The sequence below is a fragment of the Spermophilus citellus genome, assembly GCF_964194105.1.
Source record: "Spermophilus citellus genome assembly, chromosome: 3".
NCBI lineage: Eukaryota > Metazoa > Chordata > Mammalia > Rodentia > Sciuridae > Spermophilus > Spermophilus citellus.
In genome coordinates, this window is record NC_138184.1 from 89,406,982 (window position 1) to 89,431,910 (window position 24,929).

The 24,929-nt window shown below is 42.3% G+C and overlaps 1 protein-coding gene across 16 annotated transcripts in view; it reads right to left on the reverse strand.

The window, feature by feature from the left end:
* The window catches only part of CLIP1 (CAP-Gly domain containing linker protein 1), a 124,021-nt gene that overhangs the window by 67,063 nt on the left and 32,029 nt on the right, over nucleotides 1-24,929 (reverse strand). For 15 of the 16 annotated variants that reach the window (XM_081286586.1, XM_081286583.1, XM_081286585.1 and 12 more), the window contains 4 exons: nucleotides 21,004-21,191; nucleotides 17,053-17,621; nucleotides 4,013-4,137; nucleotides 1,804-2,026 (listed from right to left, as the gene is read on the reverse strand). In XM_081286586.1, coding sequence (XP_081142712.1) covers nucleotides 1,804-2,026; nucleotides 4,013-4,137; nucleotides 17,053-17,621; nucleotides 21,004-21,088 — 1,002 coding nt within the window. In that variant the 5' untranslated portion in view covers nucleotides 21,089-21,191. Of the gene's footprint in view, nucleotides 1-1,803; nucleotides 2,027-4,012; nucleotides 4,138-17,052; nucleotides 17,622-21,003; nucleotides 21,192-23,343; nucleotides 23,434-24,929 lie in introns of all 16 variants that reach the window. The other variant, XM_081286584.1, reaches the window with a different exon arrangement.

The window sequence follows — 24,929 nt, forward strand, 5'->3', positions numbered from 1 at the left end:
CAAAAAGACACTTTTAATTATTTTATATTCTTGTCATTTTCATTCATGGTTATTTCTGATTCAGAAACTACAGCCACCCTGGGCTGAGGTGGTGGTAGAGCACTTGACTGGCATGTGTAAGACTCTGGATTCAATCCTTAGCACCACTGGGGGGGAAAAAAATGAAAGGAAGGAACTGAAGCTACCTTACACAAACACACAGACAGGCTGTATCACAGGGCAAGGAGACTCATCTCTCACGAATTTTCCTCACTAAATGAGGTAAGCTAAGAGAAATCAGAACTTGCCTAAGTAAGAAGAAAGACTGGTAGGAGCAGGAAGGGCTGGTATTTCCCAAAGAAATGACGTCCATATTGGAGCTTGCAGACCCTCTCTGAACAAGGCTTTGCCCAAACAAAGAGGTTTTCATCCACCTCCAATTCATTCTGGTCACACTTTCCTCCTAAGAATCCATTTGTAATTTTTCTGTTGAAAATGCAGTCCTTTTTTTTCATATGCAAACTGAAATAGTCCCCGTGGTATTTATTTTACCTGAACATAAAAGGGGAAAACTCCAGCTGGCTGGCAGAAGAGTCCAACCCCACCTAAAGAGTCTAGTCCTCTCCTTTCTCGGTCCCGAGAAAATGAGGTCAAGGGCGTTCACCCTCATGAAGCAGAGACACTGAATTCACTCTGGAACAGAACCTCATGCTGCCACTTTTGATGTCAAAGGCATCTGCCTCACCTCAAGTAAATACATTTAAGGGCAGGGGATGAGGCCTAGAGTTACTGCTCTTGGCTCCAACAGAATACCATGTTAAGAAGATCAGGGCTGAGGATGTGGCTCAAGTGGTAGCGCACTCGCCTGGCATGCATGCGGCCCAGGTTCGATCCTCAGCACCACATACAAATAAAGATGTCGTGTCCGCCGAAAACTAAAGAATATTTAAAAAAAAAAAAAAAAAAAAAAAAAAAAAAACAAGAAGATCAAGGTGCCATTGTGACTCTGATGAACCTATTTTCATTGCCCTGAATGAGAAAAAGGGGAAGGAGATAAGGGTCAAGAGAGGAGAAGAGAGGGCCAGGAGAGGGAGGAGGCATCATGATGTGGCTTTTCCTTGCACTCTCTGGCCATGCCAGGAACATGTTACACACTGACTGCTTTCAGGGAGCCAGATTATTTTAATATAATATTAAAATCCAAAAAGAAGCTTTTCTCAAAATACTTAGTTCCTAAAAATATTTGAAGAAAAGAGAAACAGACCACACTTGAGAAAAAAGATCCTCCAAACCTTCCCATCACTTTGGCCCAAAGTAATTTCAGAGAAGAAATTAAGCAGTAGTTGCAACGGGTTCACCAAAAACTGGTAGATTTTTAAGTCTAAGAATCCTAGCCAGATGTGGTGGTGCACACTTAGAGCTATTTGGAATCTATGACTTAGAATCTATCCCAGTGGCTCAGGAGGCTGAGGCTGGAGGATTGCAAGTTCAAGACCAGACTCAGGAATTTAGCAAGACCCTAAGCAATTCAGCAAGTCCCTGTCTCAAAAACTAAAAAGTGCTGCAGATGTGGTTCAGTGGATAAGTGACCCTGGGTTCAATCCCTGATACCAAAACAAAAAAGAATCTGAAAAGCGCTATTATAAACCCTTCTTCTGTCAAAAGCTGCATTCCAGCTGGAGTTGGCATGTTCAGAGCTTACTTGCACAGCCCTTGGCAGCAAGCCACGGACAGCACTCAGCACAGGGACAAGCAGAGCAAGGGCGCCCGCAGGGGGCAACACAGTGCCTGGGAGGCAGAGTTCTAAGAAGAAGGGAGGCTTACTAGTCCTGTCCGACTGGGCTTGCTGCTCACAGAGGAGGCCACGGAGCTCATGGAGCTGAGGGAGGAGGCGGACGGGCTGCGCTTCAGGCTGGCAGACGTGGTGGCCATCACGCGCCTCACTGCGGCAGCCTTGGCTTTGGCTGGTGTAGTGGAAGGGAAGCCAATCTTGGTCACTTTGTGGACCGGAGCAAACAAGCCATATTTGGGTTGACACTGAAAATACCTTCAGAGAAGAACAATAAGAACAGCAACAAAAACAATTTAATTACAAAAAGTAACACCTGTAACAGAAAGGCTCTCCAAAGTAAGTGTGCCTGGTGTGCTGGGACTTGCACCTGGAAGCTGGGCAGGTGGTTTTCCCACCTGTGTAGGTGAGTGTCAGGCGGTATGCTGGGAACAGCATGGCAGCACGCTGTTCATTAGCAGCTCAGGTTCAACACATAATATTTCTACCACCTGGTAAATGTACAGCAGAGGAGCTCAACAATACAGTGTCCCCATTTAATAAAGCCAGGCCACACAAAGGGGAAAAGCACACAAGTCCTGACTGGCAGATCCATCAAGTCAACATGGAGAAATTCTAGTAATGTCAGCTATTGGACAACCTTAGAGCTCTTCATCCTTGAGAATAATGATGTCTAACATGAAGAACAGGTGGTTTCAGAACCACTGCTGCACCCACCAAGAGGTTGTTATCTCCACAAGTCATTATATTTGGCAGATTAAGCCCACATGCGTACAATCAACTGTGCGTGCCCTACAGGTAGAATGTTACCCACAACACTTCAAAGATCAAGGGAAGCATTAAATATACTGTATACTACTAACAATGATGCATCCCTGGGGCTGGGTGGTGGCTCAGTGGTATAGCGCTTGCCTAGCATCTGTGAGGCACTGGGTTGGATTCTCAGCACCACATATAAATAGGTAAAATAAAGGTCCATTGATAACTAAAAAATATTTTAAAAAAAATGATGCATCCCCTGTCACAGTGCCCAAGGCCTCCAAAACATTTAAAAGTAAGCAGAGAAATCCCTCTTGCACTCCTTTGTGCTGCTCTTTGACTCCCATCAGGTATTGGAGGCCAGAGGCAGTGATCCCTGGACCATGGCTCTCTCGCCAAAGGATGGAATTCTCATCAGACAGGAAGACACATATTACAGTTCTTTTCCTAACAAAGGCAGTCACCTTCTCTTCTCTCCATCCCACCCCCAGATGTCCTAGAACTTGTAGGAACTTCCTATAGTTTGCTATCAAAAGGGAAAGAAATAGGCAGGTGTGATGGCGTACACCTGTAATCCCAGCAGCTCAGGAGGCTGAGGCAGGAGGATAGCAAGTTCAAAGCCAGCTCCAGCAACAGCGAGGCACTGAGCAACTCAGTGAGATCCTGTCTCTAAATAAAAGACAAAATAGGGCTAGGGCTCAATAACTGAGTTCAATTCCTGGTACCCAAAAAAAGGGGGAAGGATAGCACGATGTTTCCTATTTTGAAAAATAAACTAGGTGAGGTGGTACAGGAGTGCGATCCCAGCTACTAAGGAGGCCAAGGCAAGAGGTTGAAGCTCAACCTGTGCAACTTAACGAGATCCTATCTCAAAATAAAAAATAAAACTCAAAAAAATGAGAAATTATACCCCATCTGATTCAAATGTATGGTATGTCAAGATCATTGTACTGTCATGTTTAATTAATTAAAACAAATTTAAAAAGATAAAAGATAAAAAATAAAAATAAAAAGGGCTAGTAGCACACATCTATAATCCCATCATCTTAAGAGACTGAGGCAGGAGAACTGCAAGCTCAATGACAGCCTCAGAAATTTAACAAGGCCCTGCTTCAAAATAAAATACAAGATGGGCTGGGGAGGTGGTTCAATGGTAAAGCACCTCTGGGCTCAATCCCCAATACCAATAAATAAATAAATACTAATAAAGGCTGGAGATATATAGTTCAGTGGTAGAGCACCCTGGATTCAATCCTTAGTACTGGGGAAAAAGAGAGAGAGAAGAAGAAACAACTGCTGCACTGGTTCAGAATCTATCAAGATGTATCGAACTTTACTAAAGAGACAATCAAATTCCAGCAGGGTCTCGGGAAACAAAAGCACAGCTCTTCAGAACACTCGTTCCTATTGCACCACACACACGGACAGTAGCTTGAGCAGCCTCACACACAAGAGGAAGACACAACCTCAAGAATCCCAACCAACCTCGTTCCAGCGACGGCACCATCGTTCTTCCCAAGAGGTTCGTCCAGCTCCACACCACACCATTCCCCCTTGGCAAAGTCGGTCTCCCCAAGAAACCGGACAACACCAGCCTTGGTGCCACCAACCTGGAAGAAGAAAAGGTTAAAATGATGAGATGGACTTGATTCTACAGCTTACTCCTTCATCATTTCAGCAGCAGCAGCTTCTCAGCTCTTTGGGAGCTGTCACAGACAGGCAAAGTTACCTAGGTGACTGACATTGCCAGTCTGATCCCATACCTGGCATATCCCAATAATGAAACAGCTCGTGTAATGTACAGTCACTAACACTGCTCTCCAAAGCAATTGCTCCCTATCTTAGAAAAATACTTTTATTGCTCCAGAGCAATTTTCTTGTTTGAAAATAAATTTTTGCTACAAATAAAACCTCTACATTATTAAAAGGAAGCAGAATTCACCCATAATCCCTACATAACAAGTACTGTTTATTTTCTCACACTTTTTCTTTCACATATTGGTCCATGAAGGCAGTGACATGTGCATATCCACACATCCACAAAACACGCTTAGTTTGGGCCTAACTATAAGGAATATGAAAATCCACTGTGAAGCTCTGTTTCCTCACAACTATTAAAATCACTGTGTGTGTGTGTGTGTTTTTCTGGGAATCGAACCCAGGGCCTTACGCATTCAAGGTAAGCTTTCTACCAACTGAGCTATATCCCCAGTCTCTCATGTTTTATTTTATCTGAACTATTCCAAGCCATGATTCACGCTTAACTTTGGTCCAAGCCAACCTGGGCAACTTAATGAGATTCTACCTCAAAATAAAAAATAGAAAGAGCCAGGCATCGTGGCACACGCCTGGAATCCCATCAGCTTGGGAGGCTGAGGCTGGAGGATTTTAAGCTCAATGCATCGGCAACTTAACAAGGCCTTGTCTCAAAATAAAATACAAAAAGTTCAATATGTGAATGTTATCTTTAAAATTACCCGACCAGCACTACTAATTACTCTTTCCCTCACATGGACATGAAAGCACATATGTGTTTGAGTCTCTGTGCATGTTCAGAAGTCCCATATTTGAGCCCCTGCGCTCGTAGTACAGTTATTGCTACGGTACAGTTGGCATTGCATTTGCTAGCACTTGTCTCCCTTGCTCCTGTACTGCTTCAGAATGTTCCTTGATTTTTTAACTTTTTTTCTATTTCTTTTTTCTCAATTTCCAGTTCAAAAACTTCCCCAATTTGGGGCTGGGGTTGCAGCTCAGTGGTAGAGCAGGTGGCTCACATGGGTGAGGCACTGGGTTTGATTCTCAACACCACATAAAAATAAATAAAGGTATTGTGCCCACTTACAACTAAAAATATTTAAAAAAAAAAAACTTTCCCAATTAGAAGAGAGGTCACTGCAGGAAATTAAGTCTATCACCAGCAAAATTATAAATACAATGCATTGTACAGTCAGAGACAGTCACTGCTAACGTTTGGATTCATTCTCCTCCAGGTTGCTGTGGTTGAATATGGTTTGTTCCCACCAAAATGCATGCTGAGGCCTGGTTCCCCCAGCAGCAGTGTTGGGGCCTGGCAGGAGGTACTGAGTGACAGGGACAGGGCTCTTATGAATGGATTAATGCCTTCTACCTTTAGTTGGGAGTGGATCAATCACACCACAGTGGCTTGTTATAAAGCGAGTTTTGCTTTTCCTGGCTCTCACTTCTGCACATGCTGCCTGTCCTTCTGCCATGGAGCCCTCATCAGGAACTGAGCAGATGCCTCCACCATGCACTTGGACTTCCCAGCCCCCAGAATCATGAGCCAAAATAAACTTTTCTTTCTAAATTACCCAGTCTTGAGAATTCTGTTACAACAAAAAAATGAACTAAGAGGCTATTTAGTATTTCACAGAACAGATGAGCAGCAATGTGCAATTTACCTACTTTTCTTATGAAATGGTCCTCTAATTTTTTTTTTTTTGTACTAGGGATTGAACTTAGGGGTACTCCACCACTGAGCCACATCCCCAACCCTATTTTGTATTTTAATTAGAGATAGGGTCTCACTGAGTTGCTTAGTGCCTCACTTTTTGCTGAGGTTGGCTTTGAACTCATGATCCTCCCCTCATCCTCCTGAGCCTCTGGGATTATAGGAATGTGCCACCGTGCCTGGGGGGTCATCTTTTTCTTGTTAATTTCAAAAAACTCTTTCTATTTGATGAATTAAAATACTATATAAGTTAATTCTTGAATAGGCAATATATTCTTAAGGCTTTAAAAAATATAAACCTGTAGAGCAGGTTTACTTACTATACTCTTACATGCCCTTCATATACATTCAAACCACCACAGGTAACCAATATTCCTGATTTTGAGGGTGTCCTTGCTCCTGGTATTTCTTTGGTACATAAAAGCAAATGTTAAGGGCAACCCCTATCAGGTCCCGTCTTGCCCTGCGGGAACTCACTCTCTTTTCTTCTCAGTTGAATAAGTCCTACTCAAAATAAAAGCAGATGTTAACTTAAATTTTTCTTCTCTTTTATTTTTACCCAAAAGGCAGTGTTTAATAGAAAAAAAAAATACATGTCGGGGCTGGGGATGTGGCTCAAGTGGTAGCGTGCTCGCCTGGCATGCGTGCGGCCCAGGTTCGATCCTCAGCACCGCAAACAAAGATGTTGTGTCCGCCGAAAACTAACTAACTAAATAAATAAATAAATATTTTTTAAAAAAATACATGTCATCTCACCATATAGATGCATTCATACATTCTAACTTCATTTTTTTTTTTTTTCTGGGTACCAGGAATTGAACTCAGGGGCACTCGACCATTGAGCCACATCCCCAGCCCTATTTTGTATTTTATTTAGAGACAGGGTCTCATTGAGTTGCTTAGTGCCTCGCTTTTGCTGAGGCTGGCTTTGAACTCTCCGTCCTCCTGTCTCAGCCTCCCAAGCTGCTGGGATCACAGGCATGTGCCACTGCAACCAGCGGAGGATCAGATTTTTTTGAGTTAATATAAAAATCAGCTGGGCGCAATGGCACATACCTGTAATCCCAGTGACCCTGGAGGCTGAGGTAAGAGGATCAAAAGTTTAAAACTAGCCTAATCAATTTAAAGAGACCCTGTCTCAAAAGAATAAAAAGTGGGGGTGACTGGGGGCATTGCTCAGTGGTAAAGCACCCCTGGGTTTAATTCCTGATACCAAAAAGAATAAAAAATTTTGAAAAAAAGGCTAGATATGTAACTTAGTCGTAGAGCATGCCTGGGTTCAATTACCAGTACATACATACATACATAAGTCATTTTGATTAGTTCTTTTAAAAAAAAAAAAAAAGAAGTAGTAGTAAGGGGCTGGGGATGTGGCTCAAGCTGGTAGCGAGCTTGCCTGGCATGCGTGCGGCCCGGGTTTAATCCTCGACACCACATACAAACAAAGATGTTGTGTCTGCCGAAAACTGAAAAAAATAAATATTAAAAATTTTTTAAAAAGAATTAATATAATTCAAAAAAAAACAGAACTGTGTTAAAGTCAGGAAGCCCGGTCTGAGAGCACAACTCTACAGACCAGTGGGCGTGCTTATCTAGCATGCTTAAGGCCCTGTTTCCATCCCTAGCACCACAAAATGAACAAATGAATAAAAAAATTAAGAGCACCTTTGGGAGATAATTTATTTTATTGGTCATCACAAGGAATCAGCTTTTCTAAGTTTTTCCTTTTTTTTTTAAGTTCTCGGTTTGTTTACTTTTGTCTTAATTATTTTCTTTTTCCTTTTAATGTACTGCTCTTCCTAATTTTGCAATATCAATAGTTTAATTCTAGTATCTCTTTTTAATACCTAAGGCATTTGTTTATAATTTTTTCTGAATACAACCTTCTGAGTTAGAAGTAAGGCATGCTTCTTTTCAGCTTTATTTAACCCTTTGCCAAAGAGGAAAAATATCAGAGGCTCTGGAAGAAAAACTTTTTGTGCAACTGTTAAGGGGTTCTCCAAAGGACCATGAGTTGAAAGCTTGGTTCTCTGGCTGGTGGCACTAATGAGAGGTAGTGGAAACTTCAGGAGTTGGGGTCTAGTTGGAGGAAGGAGTCATTGGGGCTGTGCCCCTGCAAGGAATATTGGGATTCTAGCTCCTCTTCCTCTCTCTCTCTCCTCCTGGCTACCTTGAGGTGAGAAGTTTCCTCCACCAACACTTCTGCCAGGATGTACCCTGCTGCCACAGACCCAAAGACAGGGCCAAGTGACCATGGACTGAAACCTCTGCAATCAATTTCCTACTTCTATGTGGTTTATCTCAGGTATTCTGTCACAGAGACGGAAAGATAACACAAACTAGTTTGAGGACTCAAAGGATGATGCTTTCAAGGCAGTATGGGCAGGAAGGGCATGTGAAAGTGACAGTGGCAGGCAGTTCTGGGATATTTCAGAAATGTTCTGATGTCATGCGGACATGCAAAGCTTGAGGGGGTCAGGGAGAAAACTCAGTGGACAGGAGTTGTCCTGTGTTTGGCCATGTCACCTGCAATGCCAGCAGAGTAGGCAGGCAGCACAGGTGCTGAATAAATGAAAGATAACCTTCCCAGTTTGCACCTGCATGGTAAAGGCTACTTTCCCAAATAAATCAAGCAAAAGGAAAATGACAGGGGCTTGGGCTGAATTTGATGTCTCTAAAGCAGCAAAGAAAGGAAGGACTAGCGAAGAACACGGGCCCTGAAGCAGGCCAGGACGAATGCCAGCTCCATCAGATGAAGCCATTTCCGAGATTCCTAACCTGCTTCCTCATTAGTAACATGGGGGTAATCACAGGGCTGTGAGGACCATGTGAGATGATCCACATACAATTGTGAGCACAGTGTGTGACCATGGAGGAGCAGGCGGTCATCTGCAGCAAGTGCACCCCGCTAAGAGCACAAGCTGCTCTGGGCTTCTTGGTGCTCCGGCTGGGATCCAAGGCCCGACCGTCACCTGGGTAAAACCGACCTGCTTTCTCCTTCCTCTACACCAGCCATCACAGCAGCAGTCTAACCAGAACATTCTGAGGGGGACATGATGCAATCCCTTCAGACAAGCTGTCCGCTCTGTGAGGGTGAGTCCAAGTTGCTGCCAACGACAGCTTCCTCCAGGAGGCGTCTAACGAACCATGGTCAGCAACTCCCCAGCAATCGCAGGCTCACTCTAAGGGTTTCACAGAAAATACTCAGGACAGACTAGCAACTGGTTTCTAAACAATGACCCTGAGAAAGAATGTATTTTACCAGGAAGCGGGAGAATGCACAGCCACCAGGTCCTAGAATGGGGGTTTCCTTACCCCTTTCCTCCCATCAAACCTAGAAATCCTACCTCATAAACGATGCACTTTCCCCTGTGAAAGATCAGCAGTGATCACTCAAAATAGCTTCAAGGGAGATAAGCCATATAAAGTCCTAAAATCTCTTTTCTACTTTGTCATTAACAGTCAAAATTTTATGTATTTAAACATATCTTTATAAAGTTAACTTCTGCCAGGCACAGTGGCACACACCTGTAATCTCAGTGGCTCAGGAGGCTGAGGCAGGAGGATCACAAGTTCAAAGCCATCCTCAGCAAAAATGAGGTGCTAAGCAACTCAGTGAGACCCTGTCTCTGAATAAAATACAAATTAGGGCTGGGGATGTGGCTCAGTGGTCGAGTGCCCCTGAGTTCAATCTGTAGTACCAAAAAAAAAAAAAGGCTTTTTTTTTTTTTTGGTAGTTTGGATGAGTTCTGGAGATTATAGAACATTCCACTGTGTGCTCTGCATTAAATTTAAGCTACTGACATGGCTACCTGGCCACCAAGCCATGCAGCCAGCCCACTGGTCCCTGCCCAGAAGCAGCAGGGAGGCAGTAAGCATGGGCATCAAGTATGCAGAGCCCAACATGCAGGCTTAGGCCCAAGGCGAGCCAAGGCAAGCACACCTGTCACCCCACAGCAGCCGGCCTGCACAAGGTGCAGATGCCCGCTGAAGAAGCACACTCCCCAGCAAATGCAGGCTCACTCCAAGGGTTTCACAGAAATCACTCAGGACCCCTGACCAAGCATGTGCAATTCAGTGACTTCAATCTCCTACTGAAGTAAGGCAAACCTAAATGGGAATCAGGACTAACCAATAGCATTAGTACTTTTCCAAACCCTAATTAATATAAGTTTGGAACCAGAGCACTCAAGACATAGGAGTGTGAGGCAGGAGACTGCAAATCCCAAGCCAGCCTGGGCAACTTAGCAAGGAGTGGGAATGCAGCTCGGTGGTAGAGTGCTTGTATAGCATCAGTAAGGCTCTCAGTTCAAGTCCCATACCATGAGGAGAAAAATAAAAGACAGCCAGGCACAGTGACACATGCCTATCATCCAAGCTACCCAGGAGGATGAAGCAGAAGTTCAAGTACAAGTTCCAGGCCAGCCTCAGTAACTTCGTGAGGCCCTTGTCTCAAAAAGATAAAAAGTAGCTCAGCGGTGGGACTGGGGTTGTGGCTCAGTGGTAGAGCGCTCGCCTAGCATGCATGAGGCACTGGGTTCAATTCTCAGCACCACATTAAAAAAATAAATAAACAAAATAAAGGTATGTGTCCATCTACAACTTTAAAAAAAAAAAAAGGAGCTCAGTGGTAAAGTGTCCCTTGGTTCAATCCCCAGTACAGGAGGGGCAAAAAAGAGAAAGGGAGTGAGCGAGCTATGAAAAGCCAGGGGAGAGTGACGGTGCTGTGCAGGTATCTGTGGTTGGTGACCCTCTCCTGTGAGCCTCTGCCTGAGAAACTACCAGCCACCAGTCATGAGAAGACCTGGACAGAACAGTCAGGCAAAATAAACAAATTCTCAAGGAGGAATGAGTCTGGAGTGTTCAAGACACAGGAAGGAGCCCAGAACAGCTGGCATGGAGTGAAGAAGGGGCAGGTAGACAGGAATGAGGTCAGAGGTCACACTGGGCCCTGCAACACAGTGGGAAGCCCCATTAAAAAATGCTGTGTTTTCTGCATTGGTCACCACCAACTCTCCAACACCTGGAGACATGTCTGACACACATCAGCCAAGCAGTATCCTTACTGAGTGTACTGTGAGGGGTCATGATGCAATCACCGTCCTAATTTCTCTGAGCTAAATAAGCAGTCCCACTTTTGTTTTGTTTTTGGTACTGGTGTTGAACCAAGTGGTGCTGTACCACTACTCAGTCCTTTTTTTTTTTTTTTTTTTTTTTTTTGAGGCAGGGTTTGGCTAAGTTGTCCAAATTGGCCTTGAACTTGCAATCTTCTTGCCGCACCCTCCTGAGACTCTGGGATGACAGGGCTATGCTACTCTGCCCAGCACTGACCCAATTATTTTAACTATTTCCTTTTGATATCATTTTTCATCTCCCAATTTATAACACACAATATTAAGTAAACCTCCTTAAAAATAAGTATGCTCAACGCAGATGACATTTAACAAATACTCTCTTGTAACTAACTCCCCAGAACAAATAAGCAACAAAAGATGGCCTCATCATGAATAGAAGATGCTTTGGTTTAAAGATGAAAAGTTATGCTTGACTTGCACTTTATCTCTTGAAACTCTTTCATCTTCCCTTCTGAAAAGCATTTGAACTTCTTCAGAATGTAGGATCCCCAAAATACTAAGAAATAGCAAAAGAGGGACAGTTAAGGTGGTTACTTCAGGGTGGTATAATACTGCTGCTTTAATAGCAGCTCATAAGCACCAAAAATTTTGTTTTAAGCTATGAGAATGAATTCCTCCAGCAAAAATATAAATTAATTACAACTAAGTACATTAAACAGATAAAATATGATATGTCCACAAAATTAAATATATTTAGCAATAAAAAGGATCAAATACTGATATATACAACAGTAAAACAATCTCTCTCTCTCTCTCTCACACACACACACACACACACACAAAATTCAATTCCACTTGTGGGGACTGTCCAGAAAGGGCAGGGCCTCCAGACATAGCGAGCAGATCAGTGACTGCCTGGGGCTGCAGATGGGATGAAGAATGCTTATAGGCTGGCATAAAGGCACTCCTGGGTGATGGGGACACTATAATACTGAGCCGTGTGATGGCTGCACAGTCCCCACTCACTCCAACCATATTCAAAACACGCTTTGCAGGCCGGGGATATGGCACAATGGCAGAGAACTTGCCTAGCATAAATGAGGCACTGGGTTTGATCCCCAGCAAAAATAAACAAAGGCTGGGGTTCAGTGGTAGAGTGCTTGTCTTAAATGCGTGAGGCCCTGGGTTCGATCCTCAGCACCACATAAAAATAAATAAAGATAAAGATATTGTGTCCATCAACAACAACAACAAAAAAAAAAAACACGCTTTGCCCCAAACTCCTAAAAACACCAATGAAACAAAAAGCCAACAAAACCCAATATATTCTATAGTTATGATTTTTGAAGTAGGCAATTTAGGCAAATATATTTCCAAGGACTCACAAATATTTTGACTTTTAAAATATTGTAATGGTTTAAAATTTTAATATAAAAACCACAAAAAAAATTCCACTCCTTTTATCTCTGGGGTTGATAAAGTATAGAATATCTAATCGCCAGAGGCAGTCCTCATGGCACTAAAATAAAAAAGCATGATGCCTGACCAGAATGATATTAGCAGAGTTTGCTGTTCTATACAAGATCATAGGTCACAAGATATTTTTATAAATATGCTTTAAAAATCATGGGAGAAATAAAGCTGTTTTATATTGGGAGGCATGACTTAGTTAGTAATAGAACTTTCCACACCAGCACTTGGGTTTAGGCCGAGGTTGAACTGTCCTCTGTCTGAATCCCAAAGCAGCACTCCACCACATGGGCTGGCTCCTTGACCCACAAACAAACAATTGCAAGAGATATACCAACTTTGGCACCGTTGGGGCTGAGATATTGGCTTCAGTTTGCAAAAAGAAAGCACTGCCCCATTACTAAGCTCCACAGAAACACTAAACAGCATGAAAACCAAGCTGTTGTTGTGGGCAGGCTGGGCTCTGCACTAAAGGATTTTACGCAGAGGAATCACATCACTGATCTGTGCTATGGACCTCTCTCTATGTAAAGAACAGAACGCAGGAGAGACACGCCAGCCTGGAAGTCCAACTAAATCTAATACAGCCGGACTCAGAGCAGCGAGGGCAACAGGTCTGGAGTAAGAAGGGCCAGTGAATCCCATAGGCAGATGGATGAGCTAGCCTCAAAAGAAAAACTGGGGACCCAGACACTCAGGAGCCTGAAACAGAAAGACTGCAAGTTTGAGGCCAGCCTTAGCAACTTAGCAAGATCCTGTCTCAAAATAAAAAACAGCTTCTCATCAGCAGTGTGAGGTTCTAGTTCCCTACTGGGCAATCCCATAAGGCTATGTTGAATAAGATTTAGGACACGTGAAAACTGAAAATGAAAAAAAAAAAATCAAAACTAAAATCAGAAAAAAATGATTCAACTCTGCAGTAATCATCACTGCAGAGGACATGGGATACTATCTAACCTGCTAGAAAAGATCTCAATGTCAGTCAGGCAGGATTTTTTTTTAAAATATGAACATATGAGCCCTACAAAGTAATAGACAAGAATGTGGAGAAAAAGGAACACTTTAACACCATTGGGGGGATTGTAAATTAGTACAGCCACTATGGAAATCAGAAGTTCCCCAAAAAATTAGACATGGACCACCATATGACCCAGCTAGCTATACCACTCCTTGGCATTTATCCTAAAGAATTAAAGTAAACATATTATAATGACATATGCAAATCCATGTTTGAAGCAGGACAATTCACAATAGTCAAATTATGGAACCAGTCTAGGTGTCTACCAATGGACAAATGTATAAAGAAATGTGGTGTATATACACAATGGAGTTGTATTCAGCCATAAAGAAAAATGAAATTATGTCATTTGCAGGAAAGTGGATGAAACTAGAGAACATTAAGTGAAATAAGCCAAACTCAGAAAGTTAAGGGTCACATGTCTTCTCTCATGTGAAAGCTAGCAAGGAAAAAAGGAAAAAAAAAAAATGTGACAGGGCAGGGGATCTCATGAAAACCAAAGAGAGATCAAGACAGTAGAGAAAAGGAACCAGGGAAAGGGAAAGGGGAAATACTAGGGAATGATATTGGCCAAATGATACTGTTATGTTGTGTGCATGTTCAAATATGTAACAACAAATCCCACTACTACTCACAACTCTAATGCACCAATTAAAAAAATAACTGATTGGGAAGGAACCTGAAAATCATGATAGGTGTATAGGCACTGCTATGGTTTGGATACCTGTATCCCAGAGATCCACTTATTAAAGGCTTAGTCCCAGGGTGGCAATACAGGGAGGTGACAAGACCTGCAGGAGGTAGGGCCTTAGGAGAAGTGTTTAGATCACTGAAAGTATGCCCCTGAAGGGGATTTGGAGACCAGAGTCTCAGTCTTACTCGATCTCTCTTTCCTGGTTCTCTAGTAGTAAATTTTTTCTGTAAAAAGGAAACTTTAAAGCCTTCTTTCTTTAGTAAAAAACGTACCTTAAGAAAAAGTCTTAATATTGTAAAAATGTCAACTTACATAAATTAATCTATAAATTTTTTTAAAAAAACAGAACTTTCTGCTAACAATTACTGTATCAGCAGTAATGGAATTTATGGTACAGAATAGCTTCCCCAGAGCATGAAGCCCCACGCAACCTGAGCACATGAGCTGCCCAGATAGATGAACAAGTGCCCAGTGTAAGGGCAATGACCCAACCAGACTCACAGCTTGGGGGGCTCTAAGTCACTGGTAAAGAGGCTTGAGATAAACAGAAGAAATCACATTTGTACATTAACTCTAGGAACATAAAATAGTAAGGGCTTCTGGGGCTGCAATTTAGTAATACCTATTACATAAATATTAAATATTTATACTCTTTGCCAGGTACGGTGGCACACACTTATAATCCCAGTTACTCAGGAGACTGAGGCAGGAGGATTCCAAGTCTAAGACCAGCCTGAGAAATTTAATGAGACCCTGTCTCAAAATAAAATAAAAAGGGATGGGTTGTAGCTGGGTGGTAGAGCACCCCTGGGTTCAATCCCCAGTACCCCAAAAAAAAAAATACTCTTAATTCAAATTTTATTTCCAGGGGGAAGAATGAGAGCCTATAAATGCCTATGATTAAATTAGGTATAATACATACATCCAAACAATATAATATCAAATAGTAGCTTATTTGATTTAAATGAAGAGCTATATTCCTTACACAGAAATGCCTATTATGAAATGATGTATGTATAGTGTGACTCCATTTTCCACTTTTAAATTTACATATATGTAGATAAATCTAATATAATGTCAAACAAATGAATAAAGACACATAAAAAGCTTATGTTGGATGAACTACAGTTATTTGAGGTTCAAATGCAAGCAAAGTAAATCTTGTGAAGAATTTTTTCCCTTTTGCAATATCAAAAGACCTTCATAAAAGTGTTGAGAACAAGAAAAACTTGCTGCTCATAGGGGCTGGGGATGTGGCTCAGGCGGTAGCGCGCTCGCCTGGCATGCATGCGGCCTGGGTTCGATCCTCAGTACCACATACAAACAAAGATGTTGTGTCCGCCGAGAACTAAAAAATAAATATTAAAAATTCTCTCTCCTCTCTCACACTCTCTCTCCTCTTTCACTCTCTCTTTAAAAAAAAAAAAAGAAGAGCTGCTCATAGAAAAATAAAACGTGTCACTTTAAAAACAAAAAGTTGATGAAGCTCCTCACATGGGCATAAAGTTCAGAATTCACAGAGGAAAATACAGTCCCCAATGCAGACACAAACTGCTACAAGTTGGTCAAGTTTCTCAAAACACCTGACATTATAACCTTGAAATATCAAAGACACTAAAAAATGCAGAAAGACCCTCTCAAAAACATTCCAAGTAATGAGTTACCCTAGGGACTTCCAGTTTGCAAAGAGGTCTCTGAGACTCAAACACAGCAGAGCCTCCACCCCAAGAAGCTCCCCATGCAGAACAGACTAAAGCAACCTCCAGCAGCAAGATCCAGAGAATGTTCACATGGACAAAGGGAAAACCGTAGCCAGAGGCTCAGTACTAGGATGCAGACAGGTCCGTGCCAAGCCTCTGCCAGCCCTTCCTCCAGATACTGCCCACATCAGCTCAACTCACCTCAAGCCCATTCTTTTTTTTTCTTTTTTTTTAGTTGTTGATAGACCTTTATTTATTTATACATGGTGCTGAGAATCGAACCCAGTGCCTCACACATGCCAGGCAAGTGCGCTATAGCCTCAGCCCCTCGAGCCCATTCTTAACCCACACCATTTTTCCAGAAAGACATTCTCTCATAATCCCTTTCACCCTCACTTCCCACTGGGCAGGAGAAGAAGGCAGAGCTCCGAGCCAACTGCCTTCCTGGAGGGTGCAGCGGAACCTCCTGTTGGGATCCTGTGGAGGCCACAGCAAACCTGATACAGAAATGCCCTTTTCTGCCAGTTCTGGTTCTGGTTCCACAGCAAGAGAAGCAGAAGTTACGAGGGCTGAGGGGAGTGAAGAAGACAGCCCCTGGCAGGTGGCACTGGGGAAATTCTGGAGCAATCTGGAATCTCCCACAGCAATGCTGACTGTAGTGCCATTAGTATTCTGGTGATGGATTTTTCTCTTGGGGGGTGGGGGGATGAAACCCAGGGCCTCACACATTCCCACTAAACTACACCCCCAGCCCCAATTTTTTTTAAATCATGAGAATTTCAAATCAAATATTTCATATTCTAAGTCTATTTTTAATTTTCAAGTCAAAATGTTTTCTGTTTCTATGTCTATAATCCAGCTACTCGGCTGAAGCAGGAGGATCACAAGATTGAGACTGAGTATGAGCAACTTAAGGAGGCTTTGTCTCAAAAATAAAAAAAATTAAAAGGGTGGGGATGTAGCTCTGTGGTAGGTCTCCCCCCCTCCCCCCGAAGTTCAATCCCCACTACCATTAAAAATAAAACTTATTAAAGTGAAAAAAAAAAACACAAGAACTAGGAACAAGAGGACACAGGGATGCTGTACACATATGACTCACCAACACTCGGTCTCCAATTTTGAGCTCTCGCTCTCCTTTCTTGACTGAGCCAGCCTCAGAAAGGTTGGAGATTGACTCGCTGGCAGTTTTCGTAAGGTTGCTGATCTGAGGCGTGGCTGGCGGTTCCTTGGCTCTTGGCTGGGAAGACTTATGGGGAATGTTTGAGGGTGTGGCTGAGGAGGACACCATGTTGGCTACAGACGTGGACAGAGGTGAAGCGGCTCTGGATGCCTGAGCCGTCTGCAGGCCATTGGCTTCGTCCTCTGTCTGTACCTTCCTGGTTAACTTTGAAGGTCGGGTAAAGATGCCCTTTAAAGGTTCACACTGGAAATACCGAACTCCTGCCACAGAACCATCGTTCTTGCCAATAGGTTCATCTAAAACGATCCCAGCCCACTGGCCTGGGGCAAACTGAGTCTCTCCAAGAAACTGGATGAATCCAGGCTTATTCCCATTCACCCAAACACGCTCTCCAACTCGAAAGTCATCCACAAACTCCTCTGGGGTCTCGGCGGAGGGAGCACTCGAGGCTCTTTCACTAGATATCGTTTTTTCTACCGGGGCTGCAGCTGAAAACAAATAAAGATCAGAAAAGATTGTTTCATATTCAAGCACCAACTATTACCTTCATGGAAAACAAACAACAAGAGCGACAGCAGGGGATGGGGCTGGGGCTCAGTGGCAGAGCGCTTGCCTAGCATGCATGAGGCACTGGGTTTGATTCTCAGTACCACATACAAATAAAAACAAAGTAAAGGTATGAAGAAAAAAAAAAAAAAAAACAGCAACAGGAGTAGCCTGTGACAGAAGAGTCCTGGCTTGACTTTTCTACTGCAAAAAGGCAGAGGACTGGCCCCATCACTTCACTTTCCAATGCTGTTAACATTCAGTGATGGGGTTTTTCATTTGTGATTAAGACTATAAGTCAAAGTAAGAGGAAATTAGTCCCTTGCCAGACCTATACTTACAGGTCTGACTCGTTTTTCACTCCATTTGCCCACCATTCACAAATGCCCATACAGATCCATTGAGACAGGCTCTATTCATACATTTGAGTAGCAATCAAAGCAGACAAAACAGGGACTACTTCACCACATAGATTCACATTTAGGCTTAAAGAAGGGCAGGGTTCAGGGCTGCAGCTTACATCATTACTATTGAAAGACTACTACACCCTCTTCCTTTGATGACAGAGGTGGAAATCACAGCAAAGACAGCACCAGGTCCAACGCAATTTGCCTTTGTGCAATCGCTACCCTAAAGATAGCAGTTAAGAGTTCTCCAGAAATGTGATATCTGCAATGGAAACTCAGCCATGCAGCCATCCAACAGGAATCTATTAAATATTCAGTGTGATCTGGCAAAGTGCATGTTCTTAATCACTCTATCAGTTACCGGGCATATCATCATCTCAGGACATGACCTTAGTTTAATTTCCTCAACTGTAAGAGGACAGGAACATCTCTCAAGGGCTTTTAAAATGAGAATTAAATGAAATAATGTGGGCTGGGGCTGTAGCTCAGTGGCAGAGCACTTGCCTAGCATGTATGAGGCACTGGGTTTGATTCTCAGCACCACATAAAAAAATAAATAAAGGCACACTGTCCATCTTCAACTACAAAAAAGACTTTAAAAAAATGATGTATTTATTCATTCTGCACATGCTCATCAAATTCCTGCTTCTGTGTGATAGTGCCAAGTACCGCTCTATGCAGGGGACAAAGCAAAAAGAACATCGTTTGTGTCCTTGCAGAGACCAGAGTCTAGAGGTGGGAAGGTGGCAATTCAACATTCAAGGTACTTGCAAGTGATCTAAGTGCTGTGGAGAAGACAGTGCCTTGGAAAGGGAAGTCAGGGAAGGCCTTTTGTAGGAGGTGACATCTGACAGACGCATAAACTACACAAAGTTAGGGACGTAACAGAACTGTCAGCAATAAATTTCTGTTGTTTATAAACCACCCAGCTAATGTACTTTCTTATATAGAAGCCTGAATGGATTGGGTCAGTTCATGTATGAGCTGTCTGGGAAGGTTCCCCTCCAATTACAGGTCAATTAGTATGTCATAAAACTTTTGGGCTAGAATATTGTTTTTTTCTCTAATCCCCACGGAGAAAGGCCTAAAGAGTTCAGGAAGACTCATGTGGAAGAATCAAAAGAAATACTTTAACATTACAGGGATCAAATAACTCAAGTGTCTTGACACCTATTTTAACATCTTACACTAAATCAAATAAATTAAATAAAACGATAAACTACAAAAAGTGACTCTTTATTGAGACTCCTAACTATATAATTTTTTTTTAACCAGGTTTCACTATGTTAGAGAGATTAGTCTCCAACTACAGGGCTCAGACAATTCTACCTGCTCAGTAGCTCTACCACTGAGTCAAAACCCCAGCCCCTGCTGTTGCTCTTGCTAAAATTGCTGGGACTATGGGCACATGTTATCACATCCAACAACATTCTGTATTTATCTATTTTTATATTTTTTGCGGTGCTAGGGATTCAACTCAGGGCCTTGCACAGGGTAGCAAACACTCTACTAATGAGCTACACCCCGAGCCCAAATTCTGTCTTTTACAATAACTTTTAATAATATGAAAGGAAATTTAATCAGCATAACCACACTTGGAAGACAAGGGGACCCATATTCTTAGTCGTGTCTTCCAGAGGCTGGAATGACCCTGAGGTTTTATAGAAAGGGAAGGAGAGCAAGGGCTGGGGGCTTACAGGTGGAGAATTTTTACAACTGCCTAAGTAGATGATCTTGATCAGGTGTGGTCTGTCCATCATGATCTCAGGTGGGACCTTGTCCCCAGTAAGAAAGTTACTCTTGCCTGGGAGACCAGACCTTATTCCTGGAGACCAAGCAGAGCAAAGGAGACTCCTGCAAAATGGAGGCAAAGATGCCAAGATTGTAATCCTGCTTTTAGCCACCCACTGGACATCTGCAGGCAAAAGTGCAGAGCCTTGAGTCTATAAGTCCTTGTTTCAATCCTGCCTTTTGTCCACTCCTCAGTGCCGAGGGAACCAGGCTGTCAGCCAATCTGGCTTTGCAGCTTTCCAGGCGAAGTGATATCTAATCTTTGAATAATGGCTAAAGCACGTACGTGAAAAAGGTCAGATGATTAACCCTAAAAGTATAAGTACTATTACAAAGTACACAAAAGAGAGAGTATGAAGATATCCAACTAAACAAATCATGTATATATAAAACACTCCCTATAAAAAGTTCTGTGCGTATGGACTACTAAAAAACATATTCGGGAAAAAGTCATTTTCTTGTTTCTACTTAAATAGAGGAACCCTTGTCTGAGCCTAGTTCTGCCTTTTTTTTGTAGGCATTGGTGGGTTGTGGGTCGGGCAATCCTGACTAAGAGCTCTCTCCACAACTTCCAGCTTGACTGACTTTGGTAGGGTTGACACAAATGCACACCTCAAGTCACATTTAAAAGGTCCACAGTCTTTAATAATGCAGGTATCACTACTCTTTGACTCTTCTGCCCTTGTGTTTATACACTTGTCTTTGGTTACATCTTCCTGCTGGGTATTCAAGGCCAAGTCAGTGATCCCTATGTTGGCCGAAAATTAATGTCTTTCCTTTCTACTAATCAAAACTTTTTCAAATGTTTTCAAGAATATGAAAACTGGTTATACATATATATCCTTATAAACATAGATATATTTTTTTTTGGGGGGGGTACTGAGTATTGAACCCAGGCATGCTTTACCAGAGAGCTACATCCCCAGTCCTTTTTATTTTTTTTTAATATCTAAGTTGCTGAGGCTGGCCTCGAACTTGTGATTCTCCTGCCTCAGCCTCCTGAACTGCTGGAATTACAGGTGTGCACTGGGAAGCCCAACTATAAGGTTATCTCTTTAACATAAAAATGAAAATTAAAGTCTCATACAGGATAATTTATTTGCTATTGAAGAAAACAAAGCATTACCAGCAACAGGTGTCTTCAGGGCTGTGCTTCCCGGCTTGAGAATCTTGGTAGGGGCCTTCAGCCCGCTTGGCTTCAGCAGACTCATTGTCTTTGTGATTCAGTCTCTCTTCGCCTGTTGCCACTGTCTTTCCCCGACCATTGATAAAAGTGTGGGTGTTTCTATCATACAGTCAGTCTCTAGATTAAACCTGCACAGAGAAACAAAATAAACTCTTAATCTATAGGGGAAAATAAATAGAAACAATGTCTGTTATGAAAGTCACTTCAGGGCTGGGGATGTGGCTCAAGCAGTAGCGCGCTCGCCTGGCATGCGTGCGGCCCGGGTTCGATCCTCAGCACCACATACCAACAAAGATGTTGTGTCCGCCGAGAACTAAGAAATAAATATTAAAATTCTCTCTCCCTCTCTGTCTCTGTCTCTCTCTCTCTCTCTCTCTCTCTAAAAAAAAAAAAAAAAAAAGTCACTTCATAGGCTAAGTTTCCCTCACATTCAATAATAAACCATCTCCACAATGAGTCCAGAACTGGTCACTAAAAACATGAAGATGCTGCTGAAATGAATTTAAAGGTGATTTATAGCAACATATTCACTTTGCTTTATATTATCTAATATCACCAGTTCAGTAAAAGGCCTAAAACCATACAATCTATAAAAGAGAATTCAGAAAAATCTGCACCAAACTTAATGAGAGCAGGGGAAGGGAGTTTTATTACCACAGGCCTGTATTAACTATTTTTAAGTCCACAGAATTATGCAATTAACAATATAAAATTACTTATATGTTAAAACAGAGGAGGGCCCAAACTCTGAAAGAAACAGCCTCATCTGGGAAGCAATGAAGTAAAATCATCTTTACTCTGCTTAGAGAAAAACACAATATGCTTTTTTCTTGGTATCCTGCCTACCTGGTACATTAGAGAGGTGCTCTGCCACTGAGCAACATTCTTTTTAATTTCAAAAGCAATGGGACTAAACTTTCCTAGTCTTTTCTGAATTTCAGGCCAGCCAGTGCAGGGGGAAAAAGAGCCACTTTCACTTAAGAATGTCAAGAAGCACTTAAGAAAAAAAAAAAAAAGATCTTATCAAGAGTCAAACCATGGGGCTGGCTCAGTGGTAGAGCTCTTGCCTCACAAGTATGAGGCACTGGGTTCAATCTTCAGCACCACATAAAAAATAAATGAATAAATAAAGATGTTATGTCCATCTACAACTAAAAAAAAAGTCAACATGTGGATGCAGGCCTTTTTAGAATTGAGAGGTCCAGCAGGTGCCCTGGCTTCACACTGATGTGCATTGACCATCTCAGAACAGCACCTGAGCAAACCTAGCATGAGCTCTCTATTTCTTGAAAGAAGGACTGAGAAACTGGGGTATTCTTGGTGCTGGTTGTGGGAAGATACCTTCTCCATAGTGATATGTGCATCTTGCACTTAAGGAAAACAAATGTGTTGACCATGATGACAAGTAAGCTTTACAGACAAACTTAGAATTTTGGAAGACATATTCTTACAGTGAGCTTGACAGTTTCCCAATACTGACAACCTTTGGGATGAGATCAATTCTACTAACAAATGTAAGCTTTTTCTGGCACTGAGGACTAAACCCAGGGGCACTTTACTGCTGAGCTACATCCCCAGGCTCTTTTATTTTTTGTGACAAGGTCTTGCTAAACTGAAGAAGCTGGCCTTGAACTTGTACTCTTATGGCCTCTTTGTTTGTACTCTTCCAGTACCTTTCTGGTACTGGAGATTGAATCCAGAGGCGCTGTACCACTGAGGCACATCCCCAGCCCTTTCTTAAGTTTTTATTTTATTTTGAGGCAAGGTATCACTAAGTTGCTGAGGGCCTCGCTAATTTGCCCAGGCTTGTCTCAAACTCTTTCTGCCTCAGACTCCCAAGTCCCTGGGAGGCTGCACCACTGTGACCAGTGACCAATTCATGTGATTTCTTAATGCTACACAATGAAATGTGCCCATTTGTGAAAGATCTCCTGACTCAGGGAATTTTTTCCACCAGCAATGCATATCCGTAGAAGGCTTTGCTTAGAGAAAGTAGTCACTCAAAGCACAAAGGAGGCCAATAGATTTTTTTCTGTTAACAATAAGAAAAGTTCATCTCATATCCATTTCAGATTCCACCTTTAAAAAAAACTACAGCCTGGGCTGGGGTGTGGCTCATTGGTAGAGCGCTCGCCTAGCATGTGCGAGGCCCTGGGTTCGATACTCAGCACCACATAAAAATAAATAAAATAAAAGCATTGTGTCCAACTACACCTAAAAAATATTTTTAAAAAAACTATTAATTTTGTAGTAGTATCAAGGAAAAAACTCCATAATTACCTGAAAATCCTCTTAAAAATACTCTTTTCCTTTCCTACACATCTGTGTGGATCATTTTTCTTCATACACTTGAACCAAAACAAATTATTGCTATAAATAAAATGCAGAAAAGATAAAAGAATCAAGTTGTCTTCTCTTAAGCAGATCATTAAACAGATTTGCAAAAAAGCAATACCATCTCCCCATTAGATTGTTTTAGAAAACAGCTATTCTCCATTTTAAAAATTATGTAACCTACTAGTTTATTATTTAAAAAAAAATTTTAATACCTTTAAATAAAGGTATTTTTATGAGGTGCTGAGGATCGAACCCAGGGCCTCACACATGCTAATTGAGCTCTCTACTACTGAGTCACAACCCCAGCCCTAGTTTATTATTTTTAATGAATTAATGTTTTAAATATCATTTTTACTCTCTAATATGGTAAATATCAATAGATATGAACTACATAACAGTTCTTTGGATATTTCATTCACTTTCTAGAATGCAGAGGGCCGAGCGATAGTGGTGCATGCCTGTAATTCCAGCAGCTCAGAAGGCTGAGGCAGGAGGATCACGAGTTCAAAGCCAATCTCAGCAATGGTGAGGCCCTAAGCAACTCAGTGAGACCCTGTCTCTAAACAAAATAGGGCTGGGGATGTGGCTCAGTGGTTGAGTGCCCCTGAGTTCAATCCCTGAGACACACACACACAAAAAAAAAATGTAAAAAGGTCCTGAAAAAAATGTTTGTTTGGATTCTGCATTTGGAGTCATAGAGGTTTAAAAATCCATGTTTCTTTAGGGCTTCCCAAAGTATATGCCCCTAGTTCAGATACTTAAAGAACTGGGTACCACATGTGCAAGTTCAGTATTACTACTTTCAATCATTGTGGTTATGGCACTGAACTAGGGGCTGAGTAACAGAGGCCTGAATTACAACCTATGGGAAAACCCGACGACATGTCCAGAGCAACAGGAACACCAGGTGCATCATCCCTGGGAATGTACATAAAGAAAACAGGCACTGCTGCAGGTCCCGTCATATGGGTGATGCTCTTCACAGGCAGCATCAGTTACCCAGGAGGACTTATCAGGAATGAAAGCCCCACACCACTGAAACAAACCACGGGGTGGGCCCAGCTTCCTGAGTTTTAACAAGCCCTTCTGATGATTTCAGTGCTAGCCTGAGAATCGCTGCTAAATTACTGATGAAGAAGTCATCTGAGGGGCTGGGGCTGTAGCTCTTGGCTGAGCCCTTGAAGTAGCATGCACAAGACCCTGGGTTCGATTCCCAGCACAACAAATAAATAAAAGATGACACTGGATATCCTTCAAGGGATATTACCCAATTTATTAAAAAGAAAGGAAAAAAAAAGAAGAAATAATCTAAGGTTCGATTCCTCAGTTTCATGGTGTGAATCACCACATGCCTGACTCTGCAGACCCTCTATGGTAGTCTTTCAGCTCCCCGTCCTTGGAGCTTTTGTCTCAGGGATCCCCTCCGCCTCCTTGTCCTTTCTAGCGGTGAACCCTCCTCCAGGGCAGACTCGCCCGCTCTGCAAAATCCACACCCATCCTTGCCACTGCTCATCCTCCGGTTCCCAGTC